The sequence below is a fragment of the Poecilia latipinna genome, unplaced genomic scaffold (assembly GCF_001443285.1).
Source record: "Poecilia latipinna isolate Pla-1442-1.1 unplaced genomic scaffold, P_latipinna-1.0 Scaffold346, whole genome shotgun sequence".
Classification (NCBI taxonomy): Eukaryota; Metazoa; Chordata; class Actinopteri; order Cyprinodontiformes; family Poeciliidae; genus Poecilia; species Poecilia latipinna.
Genome location: NW_015112962.1, coordinates 54,515 through 80,497, shown reverse-complemented (window position 1 = coordinate 80,497; position 25,983 = coordinate 54,515). Strand labels below are relative to the sequence as shown.

General features: G+C 40.9%; 2 protein-coding genes across 4 annotated transcripts in view; one reads left to right on the top strand and one right to left on the bottom strand.

Moving 5' to 3' along the window:
* Positions 1-2,195: 2,195 nt before the first annotated feature.
* Positions 2,196-20,022, bottom strand: klhl17 (kelch-like family member 17). Of its 3 annotated transcripts, none has more exons than XM_015035712.1 (12): positions 19,766-20,001; positions 15,997-16,261; positions 14,430-14,551; positions 14,106-14,327; positions 9,922-10,038; positions 9,630-9,843; positions 9,369-9,513; positions 8,745-8,912; positions 7,997-8,085; positions 7,777-7,850; positions 7,455-7,636; positions 2,196-4,466 (listed from the first exon to the last, which is right to left on the bottom strand). In XM_015035712.1, the coding sequence occupies exons 1-12, from the start codon at positions 19,838-19,840 to the stop codon at positions 4,238-4,240; spliced, it is 1,902 nt and encodes a 633-aa protein (XP_014891198.1). In that variant the 5' UTR covers positions 19,841-20,001; the 3' UTR covers positions 2,196-4,237. The 3 variants fall into 3 exon arrangements, with proteins under 3 accessions (XP_014891198.1, XP_014891199.1, XP_014891197.1); XM_015035713.1 differs by lacking the exon at positions 19,766-20,001 and adding an exon at positions 19,000-19,223; XM_015035711.1 differs by having other exon boundaries at positions 9,630-10,038; positions 19,766-20,022.
* Positions 20,023-20,627: 605 nt separating this feature from the next.
* Positions 20,628-25,983, top strand: part of noc2l (NOC2-like nucleolar associated transcriptional repressor) — a 31,930-nt gene continuing 26,574 nt past the window's right edge. Inside the window, exons 1-10 of the mRNA XM_015035708.1 lie at positions 20,628-20,851; positions 21,197-21,316; positions 21,815-21,998; positions 22,080-22,314; positions 23,080-23,170; positions 23,256-23,334; positions 23,431-23,541; positions 23,619-23,732; positions 23,860-24,048; positions 24,878-25,017. Of these exons, the coding sequence (XP_014891194.1) occupies positions 20,832-20,851; positions 21,197-21,316; positions 21,815-21,998; positions 22,080-22,314; positions 23,080-23,170; positions 23,256-23,334; positions 23,431-23,541; positions 23,619-23,732; positions 23,860-24,048; positions 24,878-25,017 (1,283 nt within the window). The 5' untranslated portion in view covers positions 20,628-20,831. The remainder of the gene's footprint in view (positions 20,852-21,196; positions 21,317-21,814; positions 21,999-22,079; positions 22,315-23,079; positions 23,171-23,255; positions 23,335-23,430; positions 23,542-23,618; positions 23,733-23,859; positions 24,049-24,877; positions 25,018-25,983) is intronic.

The following is a 25,983-nucleotide window of genomic DNA, read 5'->3' as shown; positions in this document are numbered from 1 at the left end:
GCAGCAAATTGCCCTCGGTTTGCATTAAAAGTAGATTTTATAGAACTGCAACTTCCTAAAGTTTGCATCCAGTGCTTGAGAAAGTGTCATGGTGATACGGCATTGTCGGCATACCGACAGCTCCAACCTCTCAGCCTGATTAGGGCCTGCAGACGGGGACGCCAGGTGAGAAAAGGGAGGCTGTGGCAGATAAGCTGCAGCAGCTCTTTCAGAGGGAGAACATTGGTCTAGACAAGCTGTGGCCTCATTAGCATCCAGAGAGTCGAGGAGATGAGCCGCGGGTAGAGACACTCAGCAGCTGATTAACTTCTGATACATGCGGTGGATCGCATATTGAGGGGGCGCTTCAGTCTTATCTTGGCAAAGATAAAAGTCATTATGGTGATCACGTCAATCAGGCTTGTATCGAGAAATAGACGTCTTTAGAGCTTCGGTACGACACACCTGTGAGGCTGATTCTGTGGGAAACTATAAGTTATATAGAAAATCTTATGCTGATTTTGACTAGAAAGGAAATTCTCATATCAGAAAATATAAGACGGACCTCGCAAAAGCATTCAGACGTTAAACTTTTTCACATTTTGCCAGGTTACAACCATAAATATTTCATGGACAAAGAAGGGGTTAAAGCCACACAAAGTGGAGTTTAAATGATAAGTGGACGAAGGGGGTCATTTATTTTTTAAGTCGGTACTTTAAAAACTGCCTTTCTCTGCTGTCAGATGTAAGTTTTTTTATATTTATCCCCACCAGCTTTGCATATCTGCAGATTATTTTTTATTTTTTTTAGTTTTTATTTGTTTATTTATTTATTTATTTATTTGCTTTTCTCTTTGAAAAATACCTCAAACTAAATCAAACTGCACAGGGAGCATCTTTGAACATCAATTTTCAAAATTTTTTTCACAATCTCTCAATTGGTTGTAGGTCTGAACTTTGACTAGGCCATTCCAAAACAAGGATATTCTTTAACCTCCCCTGGTAGCTCCAGATGGAAGATGAAAGTCCCACCACACCACATTTTATATGAAGGCAAGAAAAATACAATTCTGGCCACATCTGACCTGAAAAACTGCTTCCCCACAGCATGATACCGCCATCACTGTGTTTACAGATGGGGAGGGTGTGTTTAAGATAATGTACAGTGGTAGATTTAGTCCACAAAAATGTTTTACATGTAGGGCAAAAAGTCCAACCTGGTCTCATCTGACCAGACCACCTTCCTCCACATGTATGAAATTCTGCTGAATATGCACATTTATCAGCCCTATTCACAAATCTCAAATGACTTCACTATTCTTGTGGTACATTTGCACACAGGTTTGACTCAGTGTTTTTGATATGTATGTAAAAAAAAAAAATCCTACTTTCTTGATAGACTTCTTTTTATGTAATTGTGCAAAATTTATAAAATAATGTCCCACAGTTGTTCTGTACAAAAATACATGATTTATACATATTGAATGGGCATCTAAACTCCAGTTAGTGGCTTTTCTCTCCCTTACCGTTTGCTGGTTCAAAGAAGTGTGGTGTTTAGAAGAATGTTTATATTATAATAATTTTCACCCACATTCCTTGTTTTAGAAGATTAGCTATTTAACTATGCCTTGGCTATCTGCCAAAGTAAAAAAAAAAAACACACAAAAAAAAAACCCAAACAAAAACAACAAAACCTTGAGCTTCGTTTACTTCAAAGACATCTGTGGTGGCATCAGTCATTTGGAATGCATTTGTTGCAGCAACATGCTTTCTTTTTAGTAAATAATCTGAACAGATGAATAGATTAGTTTTTCCCGGTGAAAAACTTGGGAGTCTTACACTTTTGGCGTCTGGATGTTTGGGTTTTGCGGAGTTGCAGGCGATCCGGCCGGGAGTTTCTAGGGGCAGCCACAGGTGTGAATGCCATGTGACTGAGGTCAGGAAGGGGAAAGTGAGAGTGTTCAGCTGTCCGTTTAAATCACTGTGATAGACGAGTATGTTGGAAACCTACCAAGGAAGTGTGTACAGTGAACCTAGCAACGACCTCACTCTGCAGCACAACCTTTACTGTGTGTGTGTGTGTGTGTGTGTGTGTGTGTGTGTGTAAAAGCATTTTGAAGGAAATCCAACTGCTCTTCCATGCACAGTTGCAAACAGGTTCCACAGAAGCCTGTTGCTTTATTTGCAGTTTTAGTGAAGCACATCAGGACAGTTGCCACATCTGAAAACATCTTTATTTCCATTTTTGAGTGTACTGTATTGCTCCACTTCGCAATAGTGCAAAATTCAACATATTAAAGTCTGTCATAAATAACAAACATATAAATAAACACATATCACAACACCAACCACAAACTTAAAAAAAGAAGAAGAAGAAGAAAAAAAAGAGTCTACAGTCACATTGACATTGCACAAACAGAACTCAGAAACTAAGCAATATATGTACATTTCAATCCAGAGAATGGAGGTTTTTAGTCTTATGTGAATTTGTGCAGCTTGTTATCTTAAAAGTTTACAGAGTAGTCACATTTTTATAAGGCCATCAGAGCTCCACTTCTACCTCGTACGCCTTTGCACACTTTAATGAAACTGAAGGTAGTTTTAGAGAGAGAGAGAGAGAGAAAAACTAAACGGATAAATAAATCCTTCAAAATAAGGAGAAAAGGCAACTTCTTAGAAGTCTGGAATGATATCACATGAGCTGAACTCAACTATCATTTATAAAAAGGACAAAATGATCATTGTGAGTAGATCAGTTTGACAAATTAGATTTTACTTGAGATATTTATGCAATGGTAATGCATTTTCTTTATTATTTTAACTGTTTAAACAAAGCCCAACTTATTAACCACAGTTAAAATAGATATGGTTCAGTTTAATTAAATGGAATAGGATGGCATCCACCAGCCAAGTCTATCCATCTTGAGGGGGGAAAACAATGCACCTCGATGTGGTTTTGAAAAATAATTTAGGCAAACACAATAAATGCTGTTAGATGTACAGTGAGGTCCAGGGTCATGTGGCAGTGAACAAACATTAAGAAATGCAAATGAATCGCCGCACATCATAACACAGCAAGCAGTCCTCTCGTAGTCTAAACCCACACAAGCGTCTCTCAGACTAAGACATTCTTCTCTGTCATTTCCGTTTGTGACATGCACGTCACACGTTAAATAAATATATTTAAAACACTCTTAAATAGTCATCGCTTGGATCCGTTTCTTTCTCTGAGCGTCTTTAAAACTGAATATATTATATTTTATAAATGAATCTACTTTTGTATTATTCGTTCTTTTATATAAATAAAGATCCAAACTCATTCGCAGTTCTGAGGGCCTAGCTTGTTGTTTGTGTCCATGCTTTCTTGCAGCGCTTTTAAACATTGCCCGTTACTGCCACCTAGCGTGGCACAGCAGAACTACAACTACATTTCTCATCTTTTGGGGTGGAAGGGTTTCTGTGTCGATACGTAGTCATGCATGGTACGACCACTGAAAAAAGCTACATTCCAAAAGTAAAATCATTCAGTTTTTTTTATGTATATATATATATATATCGATATATATTATTGTGAAAAACTCTTGACATGAAAAAAAAAAAAGTTTTGCAGGGAACTACGACATCAAACCAAAAAGGTACAGCACACATTACAGAATAAAGTGCCTGCCTTGTTTTACGATATGTGTGTCAAACACTTATCATGGTGGGCACACCTTTTTTTTTTTAGTCCATTTTTATTATTTTTTTTAAAGAAATAAGTTTTGAAGGGTATGGTTTTGATATTCAGGAGAGACTCTGAGGAATCCAGACTAGATACGGTGCAGTTCAGAGCTAACAGCAACGTGGCAAAAAAATAAAGAAAAAAGAAAAAATGAATAATAGGGAGTAATGATTAGTTTAAAACAACTAAAATTATCATAATTTAATAATACTAATAGTTGTTTATCATCTAATGAGATATATTAAATTATATTTTTATTATCATATGGTAAAGTGTTTTTTTACAATTACTTTAAAAGTTGCTGTCTTTAGTTGCTATGTAAAGCATGTCTGGTTTTAACCAAGTTTGCTAATAATTCTGGAGTGTACCGTACCAAATGAAGAGGCCTCATTCACACGGTGTGCCTTCAGTTCTCCCTCCCCTCGGCGCTCCCAGCAGTCCCTCCTCCTCATCTCACACCGAACAGTTGCGTCTCTTCCCAGATCCAGTCTGGGCTGTAGCAGTGGCGGCCGAAGTCAGCCAAACGGCGACCCCGTGTCAAAGGCTGGTGGAGGACACTGAGAGGGTGGGCGAGGAAGGCGGCGGGAAGTTCAGGAGCTCGAGCACCGCCACGCCGACGCTGCTGCGCCGCGTGAACATGCAGGAGGCCGCAACCCACTTGTTGCTCCGCGGGTTGTACTTCTCGATTGAGTTAAGGCTGGAGCTGCCGTCGTTGCCTCCCACCGCGTATAGCCACCCGTCCATAGCCACCAGGTCGTGAGTGCTCCTAAGAAAATCAGAATATTAAGAAATATTACAATATGTAGGTCTTCCATTAGAAATACATTTTTATTACAGCTCCGTATTGCTCAGTCTTCGTACCGTGGCATGCGCCCATAGACTGTAGCACAGTCTGTCACTTCCCAGCCACATTTTATGCCGTTTTATGATGCATCAGGGGCGTCAAACTCACTTTCATTTCCGGTCACCTCAAGATCACAAATATTCTCAAAAGACCAGCTGCAGTAGAATGTACTGACAAAACTACCTATTAAACTTAAAATATTAATAAATAGCTTTCTCTATGTTCAGTGATAAGCTCTTAAAATGTAATAATAATAAGCATGTTTCACATAACTGTAGTTTGGAAGTATACAGAAAAACTGCTTTGATTTGACCTGTAAAATATTTTAGAACTAAACTATTATCTTGAAGGTCATATTTATGTGGCCCTGCCGGCCACATGAAAACCTGTGGCAGACCGGTTTTGGCCCCTGAGCCTCGACTTTGACACATGCTCTCTAGATAAACACAAAATAATGCAGCGGTATGAGGTGGAAGGAAATTATGAATGATTTTTCTTAAATTTTTCCAAATCTATTCTGAGTATGAGTGGAATGCTTTTTTTTTTTTTTTTTGTCAAAGCCTAAACCTAAATCTAGCTGACAGTTCGTGGAAAGAGTTGAAAATTTATGTTCACAGTAGCTTTTTATCCAGTCTGACTGAGCTTGAACCATTTTGCGAAAATGAATAGTCACCAGTCTCTAAATGTGCAAAAGCTGGTAAGAATATACCTCCCAAAAAAGACTTGCAGCCATGATGATAGCAAGAAGTGGTCCAACAGGCTCAGAGGAGAAGAACACAACACTTTTCAAGTGTTAAATCCAAGATATATAATTTCCTTCCACCTCATGAATGTATCCTATTATGTGTTGGTTTACCACTTGAAAAACCCAGTGAAATACTTATTAGGTGTATTTTGGACATGATTTTTTAAACATAGCGTCAAATGTCTTTTACACACCGCATATATCAGTGCAGTGGGATGTTTCAGATAGCGTAAATGGAGACTCACAGGAACTAAATAAGAAATAAAAAAACAACCTCAGAGACAAACATGAGTAATTCATGGGCTGTTATCGGGTTTTCATTCTCTCACATCCAGAAATGAACCTTTGTGTTTGTGTAGGAACAAGTGAATCTGCTGCTGTGTCTAAATGTTCCATCACGAGGCAAATCGGAGCCAACAGGCTGCTGGAAACGTGTGCCTGTTCGTTTTTAAAGACATGAGAAAAGGTTGACTTTTTCTGAAAGGGATGTCATTCGATGTTAATGCCTGAAGGAGGACAGAAGAGAAAAGACGACATGAAAGGACTGAAATCCTTTAGTTTGAACAGAGGAACGTTATTTATTCCAGGATTTTCTGCTGGGCGCGCTACAAAAAGCAGATGAATAAATCACTCTACCTGACAAGAAAGCCTTTAGATTTTTAAAAATGATTACAAAAGAACTCCTCCATTACACGATGGTACTCTTCAAGCCTTCACACCCTCGCACGTTTAACACAGGAACATCATTAACTTCAGTAATCTCTGCGGAACCATAGCCACTCACCAGTTGCCACAAGCCCAACAAATACATTACTTCCTCAGGAAGTTAACCTCCCTTGCAGTTAAACGTTTACCGATCTGTGATAGAGAGAGGTTTGACCTACTGAACAGAGTAGTTTTCTAGCTGCCCTTCAACAAACAGAGAAAACCTGCAGCAAGTCTTAACAGACCGCCATCTTCTCTTAAAAGACATGAACTGCACGCTGGCTGAGTCTGAAAAAGGTGACTGTATTCTGAGGGACGACATTAATCTTAGACTGAGTCTGTTTTTACCATTTTTTCCCATCAAAGGAAGACAGAGACTCATCAGAGCTGCAAACCTGAACAAACCCGAGTTTTTCTGTGAGAGGCAGCAGACACCATCAGAACAGAAGATATACATTTATTTTACAAACTTGTTAGAATTTGTTTGGTCTACTTTTTCATGTCTGCTCATTCAATTTATCCATGAATAAATTATTTGCGGTTTGTTACTCTATTCTCTTCCTAATTGATGCCCTACACATTTCCAACACACTCCCTTAAAATGTTGTCCCCAAACTACCGATAAATCGTCAGTCACTATTTACAGAAGACTAAAACATTTATCGGATTAGAATGACTGAAGAGTTTTCTGCAGCTTTTTGTTTGAAGGATAAAACCGGGATATCTGTAAAATGTCAATGCCCGTTCAGGGTGTCGTTGCCTCCTACTGCTAAAGCAGGAGGCAGAACTGGGTCATCCTGATGGTTCAGCCGGTTAGGGTGTGTCTCATTTCATTAGCTTTCCTGAAAACAATCCAGGTTATTCATCGTCTCTCCCACATTCTTTCTCTCAAATCTTTCAACGTCGCAGCATAGAGCCAAAAACAACAGAGAAAGAGAAACTAAAAAAACACAACATAGCTTTAGAAATGTCTAACTTTGTAATACTTAAAGAAACAATGGTGGGTTCAGTGAGGTTTTCCTGCTGCAATATGGCTGACAAAGCTGCCCTGCACGGGACAGTGAAAGGAGCTAAAAGTGAAGAAGTGTCTCAGCTGCTGCAGGAAGTGTTTTAGTGTTGTACATTGTAACCGGTTGAACAATGTTGTCATTGTCATCCAAAGCAGAACCATCCAGTTCTTCACAGCTTTCTTTCTCATTGTGCACTTATGTCACGTTTTATACCCATATTGTGTTTCATTGATTAATTATATTTTGCCCTAATCTGCAGAAGATCCCAAATAAATGTCTACTATTTTTATGCTACTTATTTTAGCTGATGGTTACTGCTTGAAATAACTAATGCTGCGGATGTTTTAAGTGCCATGGCTCCTACTGTTTGTCTGTGATGTTTACGTTTTGGGTTTCTTCCGGTTTTTAGACGTGACATCACCTGCAGTGTTTGCGTTGCTGTAGACTGACCTGCGTATGTTCATGGGAGCGACTCCTTCCCAGGTGTTTGTCTTCGGGTTGAAGCGCTCCACTGAGTTCAGGCAGCTGGTGCCGTCGTTGCCTCCCGCCACGTACAGCATGCCGTCCAGCACGGCCACCCCGGCGCTGCTGCGCCGGCTCAGCATGTTGGCGATGGCCGTCCACGTGTTGCTCTGTGTGTCCAAAACGAGACGCTGAGAATTAGCGACGCGTCCGCACTGTAGATTTAGCTGAAGTGATGCGTTTTCGACGGGAAGGTTCAGTGAAACTAAAGCAGCCAACATTTCTGAGGATACATTTGTGAGCGGTTTACCTGCGGGTCGTATTTCTCCACCGTTGCCAGATGCGAGGAGCTGTCGTAGCCTCCCACCGCATACAAGCTGCCGTCTGGAGGGAGAATAGGGAGTAAACGCGGTACGTAAATATTAGCAGACAAATACCAAGGCAGCAACTCCCTCTGTATCTCTGAGACTAAAATAAAATCAGAGGATATAAACGTGCAATAGATCAGCGGTTTAAATCTCTCTTCCCACCCAGAGTCGCAACTCGAACGTATCTCCTTCTGGTACTCATCGCTGCAATTGATGTCCAAGTGCTGGTCAGAGGGTCGTAACGCTCCGCGCTACAAGAGAGAAGAAGATCCGCGTTTACCAAAATTACTCTGGCAGTCTAACATCAGATCCACACAGAAGAAACGGCATACGATTAAATTCACAATGTCCTGCCATAACTGTTCAAACTCCTTACAGTTTTTCGCATTTTTGTTTTATAGGATTCCCAGTGAGGCGATTCCTTTTTTAAAAATAGCTTAAGCTTAGTCATGTTGGACAAATATTCTGAAGTAGCATCGCCACAGCATGACGCTCACAGCACCATATTTTACTCTGAGGGTGTCGTCTTTCAAGGTGATGTCCTGTGTTGGACGTCGGCCACACAGCGATTTGAAAATAGGCCAGCCTTGCAGCTCTGGTTGTGTGCTTTCCACCACACCCAGCTTTTTGTTTGTAAGCCAAAAAACATAAGCCTGCTCTCATCTGACTGGAAGAATAGCCTCGCCGCATGATGCAGCCACCACCATGTTTCACAGATTGTATGTAGGGGTATCAAAACAGAACTAAAAGCAAATTTTGAAAATCATCTTTTTATTATTTTTTCCCCCTTCCACAGACATACAACTTTAATACCTGGGAGTTTGTGGTTGTAAGAAAACTTCAAGGGACATAAACTGTGGATTTAAAATATCAAGGAGCTACGTTTGTCAAAATTTAGGTCTGTGTTTACCTGTTCAGACAGGAGGCGCCATCATATCCCCCAGCAGCATACAGCAGGCCGTGCAGAACAGCTACACCCAGACAACTCCGCCTCGTTCCCATGGAAACCTCCGGCTGCCAGGAGTTGGTGATGGGATCGTAGGACTCCACGGTTGCGAGGTCCGAGGTGCCATCGTACCTTAAGAGAAAGGTTTGTCGCAGAATGTCAGCGTGGTTTCCTGCACTCACTCTGAGGAAATTTTGCTTCCTGCCTACAGGTTGCAAAGAGACAGACCTCAAAGATAAAGGAAATTAGACGGTTATAATCAGATTCAAGGACGAACAAATAAAGACATGGTCTGTCTTTATTTTTATTGAAGCACAAGTCTGTTAGTGAAAAGTCAAAGTGTTGAATAAACAAGACTGACATTTTTTTTAGACCTTGAGATAACAGTGTGTTGATCTGTGATAAGACGGGGATCGCCCATGTTCAGCAGAGCAGTTAGCGCCAGAAAACACACAGACAGGTGTTTCAGTCAGGGTAAGGAATGACCTCCGCTTAAGCTGTGCACTAAAGATTAGTCCCCAAATCTTCCATTTCCTGGCACCAGTTCATGTTTTATTAAAGGTCACCTCTGTGGGTGTCATCACTCACCCTCCGACAGCATAGAGTCTGTTCCCGATGGCTGCCACACCGACTCGTGCGCGCCTGGTGGACATGGATGCCACCATGTGCCAGCGGTCTGTCCTGGTGTCGTACGCCTCGCAGTCTCCGTGGATGGCGAAAAGGCTGCCTCCGCCTGCAACAGAAGTTCATTTTTGTAAGTGCATTAAATATGCAAGAAAAACCACAAAAAAAAAATCCAGGTGCATTTTCCAAATGTACCCTGACGGGTACCTTCAGGGGCACACTGACCGACGGCAAAGAGCACAGGGCTGGCCCCCTCACAGCGCCGAGGGCGCGTCCGGCTGTTGCTCAGGACCCCCCTCTGCTCGGGCATCAGGTGGTACTTCAGAGCCTCGATCAGCAGATCTTTGCACTCCGAGTGGTGACGCACCAGCAGCTCCGTATCGACGTTGCTCATCAGGAAGTCTCGCCTCAGCAGAGGCAGCCGCACGCACTTCATCAGCTGGTGAGACACGGCAGAGGTGATCGATACGGAGGAGGTGGGGGAATGAAAATCGGTTGCGTTTTCCTCCCGACTTACCCAAGGCACATGCTGCCTGCGTCCATCTATGTCATGTTTCACCCAGGTCAGCACGGCGCGGTACACCTCCTCCTCTGACGGCACATTCAGATTATCACTGGAGATCAGGTCAAGCACCTGAAGAAACATGACGAGTAAAATTCAGCTTCACCACCACCAAAGGGGCTTTCTTTCTAATTAAAAAAAAAAACTATAAAATGAAAAATACAGAAAAAAACTAATATAAAGCTGATCTGAATATTTNAACTCTGTCCATTGTCTCATCAACNCANACCAGCTTCCCTGTCCCTGCCAAAGAAGAGTATCCCCACAGCATGATGCTGCCACCAACGTGTTCAATCATGTGGATGGTGTGTTCAGCATAGTTTAGTTTTTTTTTTTGCAGAAGGACAAAGATTACATATTGATCTCAACTGAGTATCTTCTTTTGTCTTTCCGTTAATAACTACTGTTGAAATGTAAAACAGGTAAACTGTTTTTTACTGCAGCTGAACTCTCTTATCTTCCTTCCTCCTCGTCTTAATTTCAAAATGCCACCAAAATGGAATCAGTCCAGATTAAATCCAGTTAAACATGCACACACACATAAACCTTTCCCTTTTTAAATCATTGTCTCTGTGCCGTTATCACGATATATTTAAAGCTGCCATTATTCCGAGCACATAAAAACAAACGCAGCAGTCTGAGTGGCTGCCTGGCACTGTTCCCAGGTCAGCGCTAAACTGGCCAGGCTGCAGGGGGAAAGGAGCGGCCAGCCGTCGTCTTTCCTGGCCGCAGCGACACTTTGCTGCCGCTGAGGAACACAGCCTCATCTAATCCACAGTCGCAGAGTGAGAGAGAGCGAGAGAGTGAGAGAGAGAGACAGCTCAGGCCCCACCCTGCAGCCACTGCTGCCTCTGCATGCACATACTGCATCACGAGTTTACTAAAGAAGGAAAAACTCTCCAAACAAACAATTAGCAGTAACCGTCCTCTTACTGGCGGTAAGGAATGCAATAAGCATGAACGACATGAGTTCCAGCAGACATCAAGACACAGCCATCACGCTTCAAAATGTCATGCGTGTGATGTTAAATCAGTGAGCCATCAAACCAAGCTGACTAGTCACAATCCTGTCACGCCTTCTTGATTTTCCCCCTCAAGAGAACATAAAAAAATAAAAAATATGGGGAATATTTCACAGCCCTGTGAACTTCGAGTCTTTCAGAGCGGAGAGGATATACATCTAGATCTGGTGCAGATTTGGACCAGTTGTGGACAGAATAAAGGAAAAAGCCACAGGAAAGAGAAGAAAGGGTCTGAAGAAAACTGTATGTCTTTAATCTGCTTTAATGTAGCTTAACTGTTGGTGCTTTAATGGCGTGCGCCCACACAGTGAGAGCAGATTCAGTTTGAGGCCTTTGAAGGGCTGAAACATGGTGAGGCTTAGCGTTCGACTCCCGTGGAGCGTCATCGCTTCACTGCTGCAGAAACCATGGAGATAATGGGGAGCGGTGTCTGCAGCTGTGTGTTTTTAAGCCACTGTCGTCTGACGTTTTGTTTTTTTCCCTTTAGAGAAACTAGAAATTTTACCAAACATTTTTGAAGATCCTTCTAAATCTAATGACATTGGTGCTGAGCTTTTTGCTCTCAACACATTACAGAAAAAATAAAGATTGAAAACAGAAAACACAACATACAAATAAAATCCAGTGGAAAAGTTTAGCATCACCAGCAGACCGGACAAAATCAGAAGAATCGCCAGACAATTAATTCAAGTCATTTAACCAGAACTAATAAGGAATAATTTGTTTATAATGTAAAGATGGAAGGTGCAGTAAGGACAGTCCCATTTTGTAAGATAATCCTGATTAAAGCAGAAACAAACTCCTCTTACATCATAATTGGTCTTCTTTTAAACAGTTATAGCAGCTAAATTTGAACTGTATGTTGTTAGCTGACCAATCCCAGCAATCGTGCCACATTTTATTTAGCTTGTCCAAAAAATTTCAAATGACCTCTAAAATAGGAACAGTGCCATTTCTCATATAAATAAAGAAAAAGGCTTTCCAAATGAGTAAGATCTTGCTTTAATAGTACAAATTTTGAAGTTTAAAAACGGACAGCTCTTACACTTTCACTATATAGTACAATATCCTGCATACCTGCAAATTACAAAGGACATCCTACATTTTTCTCTGGAGCACAGAGCAGAATTACCCCACCTGATCCAAAGCAGAGCCATTTCCCCTTTACTATCCCTCAATTAGTTTTCCACAGTGGGCTGAGTTTGAAGATGCGCTTCCACCTATATGGCCCTGAAAGGTTGTGGAAAGTAGCTGCATTGTCATGACTTCCAGGGTTTCCTCCTTAAATGAGGCTCAATTGCCAAATAAAGCAGCTACTGATTACGCTGCAAAAGAAACAAAAAACAGTTTGATCCAGGAAACCTTCACTCCTGTGAATCAGGCCAGTCTGAAATTGTAAAATTTAACTAAAGTGACACAACTTTCCGTGGCCTGTGGAGTGCAATGATAAAGATAAATCATTAATCATACATTTGCCATTATGAAATGAAACCTAATAATTTTGCACCCGTTTGGAAAAATAATTCTCACTTCAGGTATTTTTTTGGCTATACGCAAATGAGGGCCAATGTGATTATACCACAGCCACGCAGTGCTTTAAATGACAACAATTAGCACAGTTAATAAGAGGAGTCTGGTCTTTTCTCTTAATTTATTCATTTATTTTCTCTACTTGTTTCATCCTCCTCTGGGTCACAGTGGAAGCTGGAGTCCATCAGAAAACCAGGACAGGTCACCAGTCCATCAAAGGCCCTTGGCCTAAAATGTTTTCTCATATTTAGTGTCAGGTTCACTGCACATATTAATGAAACTGACACTGCATTTATTTCTATTCACTAAGCCTTCTTTGTTAATGTGTTAAGTATGTGTCATTACCTATTAACACCCAAATACCAATTTAATCCAGGACTCCTTGTATATTTTACCACATAAATAATAATATATTGGTTCATCCAATAAGAAAAGGCTTCAGAGGAGCTCAGGCTGATAAATGAAACCAATTTGCAGCTTTGCAAGCTAACCCGATAATATGAGAAACAGATTAGCTGCAAAATTGATAACTTGTATATCCTTCATATCCATCTCTGCTCTTGAAGGACTTATAAGTATAGATAATAAATTGGTGGATAAATCTATTCTAAAATTGGATTAAACTGGTGACAATAACATACTGGAGCCAGAATAGAAACCCTCATTGATATGCAAGAGGCGTAAACGTGGTTGTTTGCTCTATAAACAGTAGAGCAGCTGTGAAAATGTCACTGGCTTTACCTAATTACCACTTCCAGGACTGGAGCAGCAGCACTGCTGCAGCTGAGCCTGAACAGGAGTGAGTGGTGCTTCAGCTGAGCTGATGTAGCAGATAAACCGGACAACAAGCCCTGAGGAATGATAATACCTCGGGAGGAAAGGAGTCAACAGAAAACACAGGGAGGAAAGAGGCTTCTTACAGGATGTCCCACCCACAACCATTTATCCAGGGCCAGTCCCACTGGAGACGACCAGCGATCCCCATCCCTGAAAACATAGCTCCACAGGGAAGCATGGTGGTGGCCGCATCATACTGTGTTAATGCTACATCTCAACAGGGACAAGAAAGCTGCTCAGAGTTGGTGGGAAGATGGATAGAGTTAAACATGTGACAATCATGGAAGAAAACCTGTTAGAAGCAAAACATACCTAAATACAACCACAGCTGCCATCTGATGCTATAGATTGACACTTATTTTAGTGTTGGAATGTCCCATTCAAAGTTCAGATCTAAATTAGAGTAAGAATCTGCAGCAAGGCTTGAAAATTGATTGACATATGCTCTACACTTAGGTCGTAACTGCACTTCACAGTGTGTCTCTTTATGTTCCATCATAAAATCCTAATAAAATACAAGAAAGATTTTGGTTTCAATGTTTCTTGGAAAAAAAAGTTGAAGAATTAAAAAAATAAATAAAATGGGAATGCTTTATATAACATGTTCCAATTCGACGACCTGCTCATAGAAAAACACAGGACAGGTAGACAGCTTCACGGCCCCACAGTGAGAAAACCGCTATTAAAATTCATCAGGATGAGTCAGCAGAGCGCACAGCGGGAGGCAGAGACAGGCAGCAGCCCACCCACCTGTTTCAGCGGCAGCAGCATGAACTCCTCTGTCTTGGACACTTCCACAAAGTGCTGCAGCACGTACTTGTGCGCCGACTTGAGCAGGTCGCTGCAGGAGTGCGTGTCTGCGAAGCCTCGGATGCCCAGGCAGTTGGAGGGGTCCAGCTGACTGAGGAGGAACTTGCAGCACGCGTCCCTCACCCCGTTGAGCTGCAGCAGGCTCGCTGCTGGAAGCAAGGTCTAGAAACAAGGCAATTTACAAGTGGGGGGGGGGGGGGGAGTAATATCTCTTTCTATATTTTCATGTTCAATTTGGCCAATTTAGGAAAATCTCAACCTCACCTGCACGTTACCTTCCCCGACTACGATCTCTGCTGTGTAGGCGTACTGGACGAGCTGCTCCAAAGCCTGAGGGTCGATGTCGTGGAGGGTCACGTGAGTCTGCCGGCTCTCGGACATCTCGTCTGCACGCCCACACAGAACCAAATCAGCCGAGCGGCGGCCAGCAAGTCATTACTCCTCAAACGTCCCGATAAAAATCCCCACCCTCTTCAGTCATGTTTGAAGCATGACATCTGCTAACGTATACAACCCTGCTGCTACATGTAAGCACCACTCATTTCCTCCCGTCTATTTAATGAGATGTTATGACAGACGTATTTTTTTTGCTAGTTTGTTCAACATAAACAGCAGAAATATGCAGGAGCTCCTGCAAAGCAGTTTGAGGTGTAGAGGGCGGCGACTGAAGAGCGACTCGTCTGACCACCTGCACCTCAGACAGGAACAGAGCTGAGGAAACGATGAGCTGCAAAGGATGTCGGGGCTTCAACTTGACAACAAAAGGAAATGCTTGAAGTTTGCAGTCAGAGGGTATTCTGTCTCAGCCTTCCTAAGACCGACCTTGATAGATTTCAGATAAAACACGGCCTCACAAAAGTATTTATATCCTTTACACTTTCCAATATTTTATGATGTTACGACCATAAGCTTAAATGTGTTTTATTTGGATTTTATATAATGGACCAACACACAATAGTGCATAATTTTGAAGAGGAATCATTTTTATTTAAACCTACTTAAAAAAAAAAAAATTGAGTCAGTAGTAGCTGTTAGTGGTTTGTTTGAAAAGCTTTTCCCATTTTTCCATATGGATATGGATATGTTTCAAAATATCCGTGCTTACATTTTGGATGCGAAGAGCTGTGCATCGCGATACGAGAGGTTGCCGAGCAAAACATCTCAACTTGCATGGCTAAATATTCAATGGCAACATCGTCACATGGAGGTAGAATCAATTTGAGCTTGTGAGTAAGATTATCACGTGTGAAAAAAATTCCACACAAACAGGCTCTGCAATGTGAAGTTGTTGAAAATATATTGCAAATGAGATTTGTGTTTATATGCAACAATGTTTCCACTATGGCAACAGGATAGTAAACACAACTTCTTGACTCTGTTGCTGCGCGCGTTCAGCTGTCCTCTCGCCTGTGTGACTTTTGAAACATTTCTTGTAGTTGTTTGTATCAAAACTCAAGTTGTGTCTGCAGAGGCGAGAGCAGAGCATGCCTGAGGAGTTGTATTCAAAGCTTGATGTTTTGGGGGTGGGGGGGTTTCTTTAAATTTCTCCACAACTTTCTCCGTGACCAATCTGCTGTGCTCCCAAGTCTTCATAATAATGTTCACAGAAATGATTTATACTGAGATTCATTTTTTCGCTCGGGGACTCTGTTCACTGATTAAATGCTCTGGATTTTATTGAAGGACGCAAAAGTAAAGGGGACTAAATACAAAAGCACACTGCTTTTTTGTACATTGTTTTTGCACAAAAAAAAAAATGTGAAAATGGTTTCAAGAGTTTTAAATACTTTTCTAAAGTAGAGCATTAAAGTAGATGATCTGGTCAACTCACTGGTAAACATGGCATGGAAGTAAGGGCTGCAGGACGCCAGCACCACTTTGTGCGCCTTGATTTCCTTGTTGGAGACGTGAAGCACGATGTCGCACAGCAGGCCGCGCTGTCGCATCCTGTTCATCGAGACGAACGAGTCGTGATAGTGCCGCTTCGAGTTGTGCGAGATGCTGTGCCCATCGCGGTTGAGCAGCTGCATGCCCCCCTCCATCATGATGCCTGGCGCTGCCGTGGTGGGTTTGTGTTTGGGCCACACACTGGGCAACTGCAACGTTTTAAAAAAAAAAAAAAAAAAAAAAAGGTGTCATTAGTACCTTACTTGTTTGATTCCTTGAGTCTTGAGGGATTAGGCAGGTGCTTTGACAGGTGTCCTGAGCCTTCATCATAAATATTGTCACGGTGGTAGAAGCCATCTCGTCAGCGGTGACAGGAGGCCCGACCAGCATGGCAGAAACCAAAGTACGACAACAAAGTGCAGCTGGATGCAAAGTGCTGACGGGATTTTATGACAGAGTCAAGTCTAATTAGATTCCGCTTTGACAGCTGAAGTGTCAAAGGTTTTCTACCTTAAATAATCTTAAACCAAATAATTAGATTTTTTTTTATTTATTTACAATTTCTTCTGACTTATTCCGAGGCAAAATGTATGAGAATGTGAAAATGTGTTTGTTGAATCTTAAGGAAACACACAGGAAGCAACAGACAACACAGTAAGGCTCCACAATACATTGTTATTGCAATATCAGTGTGTTCAAAATTGATTAGAGATACACCAACTGATCAATATCCACGTCTTTCTTTGTTATCAGTGATCAACTGGTGAAGTACAGTAAAATACTATTTTATTCCCTATTTAATATTTTATACTCAATCTTTTTTTTTTTCCAATAAATGTACCAACCAACTCTGGTGCACTCTTTTTAGTTCAGTAATGAGATAAATATTAGAGACATATGCGTCGATGCATAGATCGTGACAATCTTATTGTTCCTTCTTTTTCTGTCGCATTCAAAACAATCTGACACAAACTTCCATCAAATGCATTAACTGATGCTTTGATAACTTAAAGAAAAGAAAAACAAACCTTAGAATACAATTTAATGAGCACAGACTGATTCATGTATTTTTTAAATATTTTTTGAGAGGCCAACATGCCAATCATAAGTCCCTACATAGAATCAAGTTTTGGCTGGAGCCCAAAACTAACAACTGGTAGAAAACAAATGAAAGACTTCCTTCCTAAGCCACCTGGTCTATTCGCTGTGTCCCAAATGCTAATGTCCCTCACATACCTTCTTCCACTAGTCATAAGGCATAGATAGAAACACAAAGAAAAAAACAAATGGCAGGATATTTACTTCACGGCCCGAACAATGTGGTGCACACATAACAGCAGAACACTTGGCTTGCCACTAGTTCAATTACCCCTGCAGCGGGTTTTGTTAAAATCCTTTATCAAGATACAGGAGGTTCATTTAACTTCAGTCTATTTTAAATGGGGGAGTTTCAGTTTCACAACTTAGGCAGTGGACGTTTTAAAAAGTTTTTAATAACCACTTCATGTTATATTCTGGTTATATTATTGTTCTTCTGCTTTAAGACCTCATGACTGCTTTTGACAATACTAGAGCTAAATAGTTGGACTCCCATCTATAAGCTTGGTGAATGTGTCCTCTCATCTTCACGTTCTTGAACAGTGCCTCAAGGCTCTCTTCTTGGGCCCATAACATTCACACTTCACAAACTCTCCTTGGGCTCCATCTTAAAGAAACGTCACATCCCTCACATGAATGTGCAATTAAAGTCTAACAGTTTCTCTTGAACTGTGTTTTGTTTGCTTGCTAACATCTAAAGTTGATTTTAACTTTCAGACACAAATAAAGTCTTTGGGAGGGGAAAAAAAAAGGTTTCTGTAAGCCAAGGCTTTTATCACAGATAAAGTGCTTCTTTTGAGGTCATTTAGTGACCTCAAAATGGTGATTTGTGATTTTATTACCTTCAGACTGGTACATGTTACCTTTAGCTGGTACCTCCAGCCATCCTTATCAAAGCTCTGGTAGGTCCAGCTTATCGCTACACTGTTAACTTGGATGAGAAAGTAGGAAAATTTCATTCCTGTCTGCACAGGATCAACTTTAAGATTTTATTTCTGACATGCAAACGGTCAAGCTCTGAGTTATCTATGTACCTTTTAGATTTCACTTCAGTCGGATAGTCTCTTGCTCCAAGTGTTTTTAAGGGGGTGATCAAGGATTTTGCGGATTTACACATATTTAAAAATTGTGTGGGTATTTTTATTTTATTACTTTTTAAATATCTGTTCAGGCTTTTTCCTTTGCCTTTATATAGGCAGTATTTAAAAAGATCCCTTTTTAAATAGATTTCAGTTGACATGTCAGTGAAAATAAAGGAGATGTGTGCTCAAGTAACCCGCTAAGAATATCAGAGCAAATTCACAGCTCCCACAATCTCCTCCTGAAGGAATATTGACCAGTCTGAAGTCCACGTTTCACATACAAGGTAAGCACAAGTCTACAGTTGTTGCTGCACCTTGACAATATCCACCAGCTCTCCCAACTGCACACTCTCCAGTATCCCACCGACATCTCAAATGTCATCACAGCTGCCTGGCGACCAGCTCCGGGTCCCATTTTTCCAAGACACAATAGACCACAGAAACACCAACTGTACTCCACAATCAGAAGACAATCCCCTCTGAGGCTCCAGAGGGAATACTGCTGCAAACTGAGACGTGCACACACAGGAGGCTGAGCCTGATGTGACAGCACTGGATCACAGTTAAAACTAAAGAGCTGATCACCTTTCTTCCTTTCTGTCTCTGGCTGACATCCTGCTTGACACTGTCGAAAACAAATGTTTCGTAGCAGAAGAGTTGTTCTTGAGTGAAATCTGAGCAACCCTCAACCTCCACTACATCTATTTTAATCAAGAGCACCCATCAGCTGCAGCTGCAGGAAAGAATGGATGTCCAATTTTTTTTACCGGTGGTCGTGTTGCGGGTATCCTTGGACACTGCGTCCTCTTCGGAGTGATGGGAGAGAAATCACCAACTGTCTCAGTCACGCTGCCTTAAGATCGGTACCATCGTCTGGCTGTTCTGTCCATATTCTGACCACAGCAGCATAGGAAATATGAAGAAAGCCCCTGTTTTGTGCTGTATGCACTGACGTCAATGCAAAAAAAGAACTGCATGAAAGCAGACATCGGTTTGTTAAGGTGGAGCCACTTCAGCTCAGAGTGCCAACAGCGAAACTGCTCAGGCTGCCTCAGTGTACAGCCGCAGTAATAAAGACGCTCTAATGAAGCCCCATCACACGAGTAACTGGTAACCCAACACAAAGAATGTGGTCGTGAAAAGATAACACAACAGACAGTGTTAAAAGCCACCTTTTGTTTGGTCTGATCAGGAAGTGCGTTTGGTAAACACTTTCTCGCTGTCGCGAAAGGGCGGGGTTTGCCATAGCCGTATTATTGTTGAGAGGTTGGTCATTTCGGCTAGCCCAGACCAAAAATCAAACGTCCACCAACTAGCTCTGGCGATTTAATATTTATACATGTAACGTTACGCTGTTTAGCATAAGCGTCAGATACATATTATATCATTATTTTTCTAAGTTGAAACATCAGTATCAGGTTACGAAGTATTTAATCCAAAATCTATTGTTACAGTGTGTGCTAGCCTAGCTAAACTAGCATTGTCTTAGTTTGACAATCGGCTCGGTCTAGAAATAAAGGAGGCAGTCCTCACCCGCAGCCGCCTCCGGTGTCGATGTGACAGCGCTGATTTCTGTCGGTTCGTAAGCTTGCCCAGGTTTGTGGTCATGTAAAGCAACGGATAAAAAGAAAGTGAGAAGCAAAACTAGACTCCCAGTTTGGGATTATTTAATTTAAACCTCACGTGCCGCATCAAAACACTGCTCACTTTTGTGTGCGGACGCGGAGCTCTGGCTGTTAAATATAAAGGTTGACGTCAACACTTGGACTAATTTGTGTTTTCCAAATTAAGTCATAATTTTTGAAAGAGCTTTTTCTTTTCTTTTTTTTTCAAGTCACTCTACGTACAAGTGTCACCTTGAGCGCATTTAATATTTGGGATAACTATATTAAGTTAGTTAGAATTACAAGTAATGAAACCCGCACACGAGAAACATAAAATCAATTATGTGGGTGCGCACCATTTTTCACCCTGCGAGGCAAGCGGGGGCGAGGCTTACATGCTGCATACTCCATCCTGCTTGGGAAGAACGGAGGACTCCCACTTGACTACTTTCATATTTCACAACAGAGTTGTTTGGTTGACAAGATATGAAAATATGTGTTAAGTCCTGAACAAAGTGAATTAATTAGCGTAGCCAATAAGGCAGCAGTGGGTCAACCACCACTATAAATTTGTTGGTATTTTCACAAATTATCCGCGGTATAATACCAGGCAGTTGCATGTATAGCATGTCCCCTCCATCGACTGTTAACTGCTTCCCCAATCAGTCTGTAGACTGAGTTGGAGAATTATTATTATTATTTGTCTAATATCAGATAGATTTCAATACAACAACAAAAATAGGAAAGCCCATTGTTTGTTTTGGCAAATAGTGTAAATGTTGCACCACATCCAGACCGGAATAATTCCACTCCCACAACCGAAAATGCTTTTAACATCCTTTCAAGAGGAAAAGTCACTCAGCTCCGCTTCGTGCCCACTTCTATCCAATTCATCTAGCGGCTCAATGTTGGGGAGCGCTTCCATTCCCTGAGCACAGGAGGATTATGGGTACTGCAGTTCTGCGTCACACCGGCGTCACGTTTTTTAATCCAGCATGGCAGCGAAACAGAAAAGGTTTGTTAGAGGTTTATTTATTGTGACTCGTAAATTAAACTGTTCATCTTTCGGCTCCGGTTGTACTTTAAAGGTTAAATAGTTTTAAATCACTGGGAAGTTTATTAGAACGAGTTTAATGCAGTTTGATTCTATTTTAGCCATCCACGCTGTTAGCTTAAGGCGGGCATGCTAGCACACTTTATATCTGATGTACTTTACGACAGTTTTAACACATACTTTGGGCTAATTATCAAATAGACATTCAAACTTCCTCACATATTTCTCGTTGCTTTACACTGCACGGCTTGTTCACGCACGTGTGAGAGTTTCTGACTTTAGTTTATTAACTTTAATCTACTACAGGAAATTAGAAGACCTCAGTGTGGACGAATTCCTGGTCTCAGGATTCAATTCTCCAGACGAAGATGAATCTGAAGAAGAGACTCCAAAACAGAAGAAAAAGAAGAAAGCAGAGCCTCCGACGTGAGTATTGTTGTAAACAGAAATATTAGTCTGTTTTATTGTATCCATGTTTTATTGTATCCACTTGGATACATTGTATCCATGTGGACTGTTGTGTACATGGAAGGAAAAGTAATGATGGTTTTAAAATGATTACAAATGAATTCTGCAAACGTTTTATAACTACATTTGCAGACTTCATTTACGACCCGCTTTACTCTGATATTACTACATAAAATCCAACCCTGGTGTCTTCAGGAGTTCATTAATTGATAAACAGAATAAGAATATATTCATAGGACAACTCTTAGCCATTTTCAAACAAAAACTGTAGAAGTTACATTAGCAGCTGGCTGCAATCATAGACAACACAGAAGATGCTTTGGTCAGATGACACCACAATATTGTATTATGACAAAATGTAAAAAGGTCCAAGGGATATCAATACTTTCTCATGGTGCTGCACATCATTGATATGAACAAACCTCTTCAATGTAGATCTGTTTCTGTATCATGTAGAAATGAAAAGAAGGGTAAAGCCTCTGAGCATAAGGAGCAGCTGTCCCGGTTAAAGAACAAAGACCCGGAGTTCTACAAGTTTCTGGAGGAAAATGACCAATCGCTGCTCAATTTTGATGACACGGACAGCTCTGAAGAGGAGGAGGATGGAAATAAGTACCACAAACTACCGGCTGAACTGGAGGTAAGCCGGCCTTTGGTTTGTGTGTATCTGTAAGAATCGTGTGAAATGAAAAATGCTGAGATTTTCATGTTTTCCATGTAGGAAGCTATCTCTGAGGAGGATGATGAGGAAGAACACACAGCTTCGAAGAAGACCAAAAAGGCAGCGGAGTCCATCAAAGTCACAGACCAAATGATTGAAGAATGGAGAGCTGCTTTGAGGAAAGATCCCACTCCTCGCCTCTTCAGAGAGGTCACACAGGCCTTTAAGGCTGCCGTTGCCACGACGAAGGGGGAAGGAGTCGGTCAGTGTTGCTACAAGGTGGCTGACAGTTCAGGTGGGTCGTCGCCTAACAAATGCAGCCTGTGCTTGTAACGACAGAGGGATTCTATCTCCACATATTAAACCATTTTGGTTTCTGTTCACAGCATTTCTGTTCTGCATAATTTGTTGTGGCTTCTTTATATTATCATATGAGAAAATTACAAATAGTAACATTTTAAAAGATGGCTGTTTTTCTAGAGAGTGGTGACAACTTGCACCACTGGGATTCCATGCAGCTCTGAGGCAAAAAAGTATCGCTCATGCTGACTTTCTTGGTATGATCAAACTCGTTAAAGATGATGTTCAGCATCCAACAGGAGTGACTTTACCTTTGCTTACACTTTACAAATTCAAGAAAAGAATGGACCAGAGCCTGCTCACATGTTATAACACCATCTTTAGGAATAGTACTGATAAACTACCCTCGTGCGTGCAGGTGTTAATGGATGCAGTTTCCTTTAGCATAACAAACACATGAATAAGGAACATGCAGGGTTGTGATTTGATTTGCAGTTGGACAGTTGTGAGTTTGATTCCAGTTTTCCCCTGTCACATGTTGATCCCAAGTTGCCTACTGATCTGCGACTCGGCATCTGAATGTATGCAGGTTAGCAAGTGGACCTGGGTGAATGTGGCTCTCGTTTGAAGGGTTAAGTGGTTAGGATGTCTAGGAAAGTACTATGAAATTAGACAACTTACATTTTGTTTTGCTGACATAAAATAATGGCAAGTTTCAGTCCATGCAAATATCTGACATTTCCTTCTTTCACCTCTGCAGTGTTCAATGCGTTGATCCTGCTCTGTATCAGAGAGATTCACCTGGCCCTGCAGAAGCTGCTCAACGTGAAGCCCAACAAAGATCAGAACAAGTATAAAGTTACCCAAACATCTGCAGATCTCTCTTCTTATTGTTTAGCTTTACAAAGGCTGCATTGATTTCTGTTTTGTTTTCAGATTGGTGCTTCCTTCATCTAGTCCAAGATGGCAGAGGAATCTGAATGACATCAAGATGTATCTGGGTGGAGTAGTTCAGGTTTGGCCGATGTGGTTCGATGCAGAGTAAAACAGAGAATACATTTCACATCATCCCGCTAATTGTTGGTTTTCTTTCCCGCTCCTCCGTCTGCAGCTGTTATCCTGCCTGACAGAAACCACCGTCATCACTGCTGTCCTGAAGCACGTCAACCAGCTCGTACCGTATTACCTGTGTCTGCCCAAACAGTGTCGGCATCTGTTGAAGGTTGAGCTTTAGCTCGGATTCGTTGCAGTAAAGAGATGCTCATGGTCAGGTTTTAACACGTTGCGTTTGGTCTACAGCAACTTCTAAAGCAGTGGAGCACAGGGGAGGAAACGGGTCGGGTTCTTTCCTTTCTGGCCCTCAACAAGATCTGCAGACACAAACAGGAGGCGTATCTTAATATAATTTTAAAGGTAACCACAGAAGTTGGCTCAAGCTTTGTTCTACCAATAAATCCACATTTCCCATCTTGCCAGGTTTGAGTTTTGGGTCGTTTTCTGCAGAAACGTCTTCTCATGTTAGTTTTCTTCCTCTTTGCAGCAAATGTACATTTCCTATGTGCAAAACTGCAAGTTCACATCTCCCAATGCGCTCCCCATGATTAACTTCATGCAACGAACTCTGACAGAGATGTACGCCTTGGACACTCACGTCTCCTATCAGCAGGCCTTCATCTACATCCGACAGCTGGCCATTCACCTCAGGAACGCCATGACCATGAAGAAGAAGGTTGGTTGGTTCAAGCCCCACTTTCTCAAAGAAATAAAGTTTTATTTGAAACATTTGTGAAAGACGTCACGTTACTTTTAACTGTTCCTGATCATTTTCACCGTTTATGCTTTTGTAATTGTTGCGATCTTAGAGGTGCACCTTTATCTGTTTGCTTGTTTCTACAAGTATTATAAGATACAATATATTTCTAACCGTATTTTGCTAAATATATTGTAAAAGACATGCATAGCTGTTTATATTTTCCTACCAGACCAGGTTTTGTTGATAAAATATTGTTTTAAAACATTTAAGTGATATTAAAACAGGTTTTATCTGAAATCTTATGTGCCAAGGGAGAAAAAAGGAGTTGATCAGGAGAAAAATACAACGAATAAAGCTCAAAACTGTTTTCATAATCTTTTATTAGTAATTATTTAGTGAACACTAAATATGTTCCTCTGCTCTTCCCCTACCATCATCCAGTCGCCCTGTTTATCTTCATATTTTAAGATAGTAGACTGAATGAACAACCTACATGCCTGCATACAAAATAGTTTTAAATATTTTGTTAGACCTTTTGATCTTCTCCAGCACTCAGTGATGCCGTCCACACTGAAGATTGTTGTCATTGTAGTCTTTAAGTATTGCATTCACTGATTGGGGAATTATCTGATTTTTAGTTTCTGACAGGCAAGTAAAGAACAAACAGCATTTCAGCCAGCCCTTTTCTTAGTGCATCTCTAAGAATAAATATATCCAACAGTAAATACAGTAACAAAAAAAGAGCACAAATCTTTTCTGTGTACAGGTGTGGCATTGGTTGTATTTATTTATTTTATTTTTTTAGGAGACCCATCAGGCGGTGTATAACTGGCAGTTTATTCACTGTCTGTATCTGTGGTGTCGGGTCCTCAGCACCTTGTATCCCAGTGACGTTCTCCAGCCGCTCATCTACCCTCTCTGCCAAGTCATACTTGGCACCATCAAGTGAGTATTCAGCTTTGAGTACATGTTGTTTACTATACAATGAAATGTTAACTGCTGTATCCTTATGTCACTTTGTGTGAATAATTTTACTTTCAGTTTTGCTCAGAATATAATTGTTCTGAGTAATGGTCAGTTTTTAACCTGTTGTCATGGTAATTGTTAATTCTTTAATCATCTCTCATAATATCAATATTTTATAAGTTTACCATTAACATTCTGAAGAGCTTCAGAATACTCTGTGAAGACGTTTTATCATTTTAGAGATAAAATTTGTGAAAAATGGTAAATTTTTCAAAACTAAGTGAGAACTTAGTATACACACAAAGCACTTTGACACATTCTGAGTTTGTGGTTCTGCACAGGTTTTGCCACATTACATTTTTGATAAGACAATATAATACATAGTTTTTACAGAGAACAACCCTGTAAAAACACGGGCAAGTAAAATAAACCATACTTGGTTAGCAGGGTTTATTAGAGTTTGCTTTCTTGTAACTTAAACTTTTCAAAATATTTTGATTCAGTGTGAATTAAAGCATGCCTCACTGGTTATCTGAGTCTGGAAAACACTGGATGGATGCCTAATAAAAACACCAAGCATTGTTGTTGTTGTTTTTTTTAAAAGTTATATATCCTTCAGTTAAAAAATTAAAAGCAAGTTTTTCCAGAATTACAAACTAAAACAAATTTACAACATCCCTCATCTGAAGTTTCACTTTTCAACACCAGGTGGCGTTTGCCAGCAAGTCATTTCCATTTTTCTTGGTTAAAGTCCATTATTAGAATGTATTGCTTCAGGTGGCATCCTTTCTGCTTATTTCCTGTAGTGGAGTCTAGCAGAAGGCAATAAAAATATTTGTGTGGACTCTGTGCATGAATGTTGCACAGCATCAAAACACAGACAAAAGACAAAAAAAAAAAAAAAAAAAGAAGGGGGGGGACTTGAAATGATTCAAAAAAAAAAAT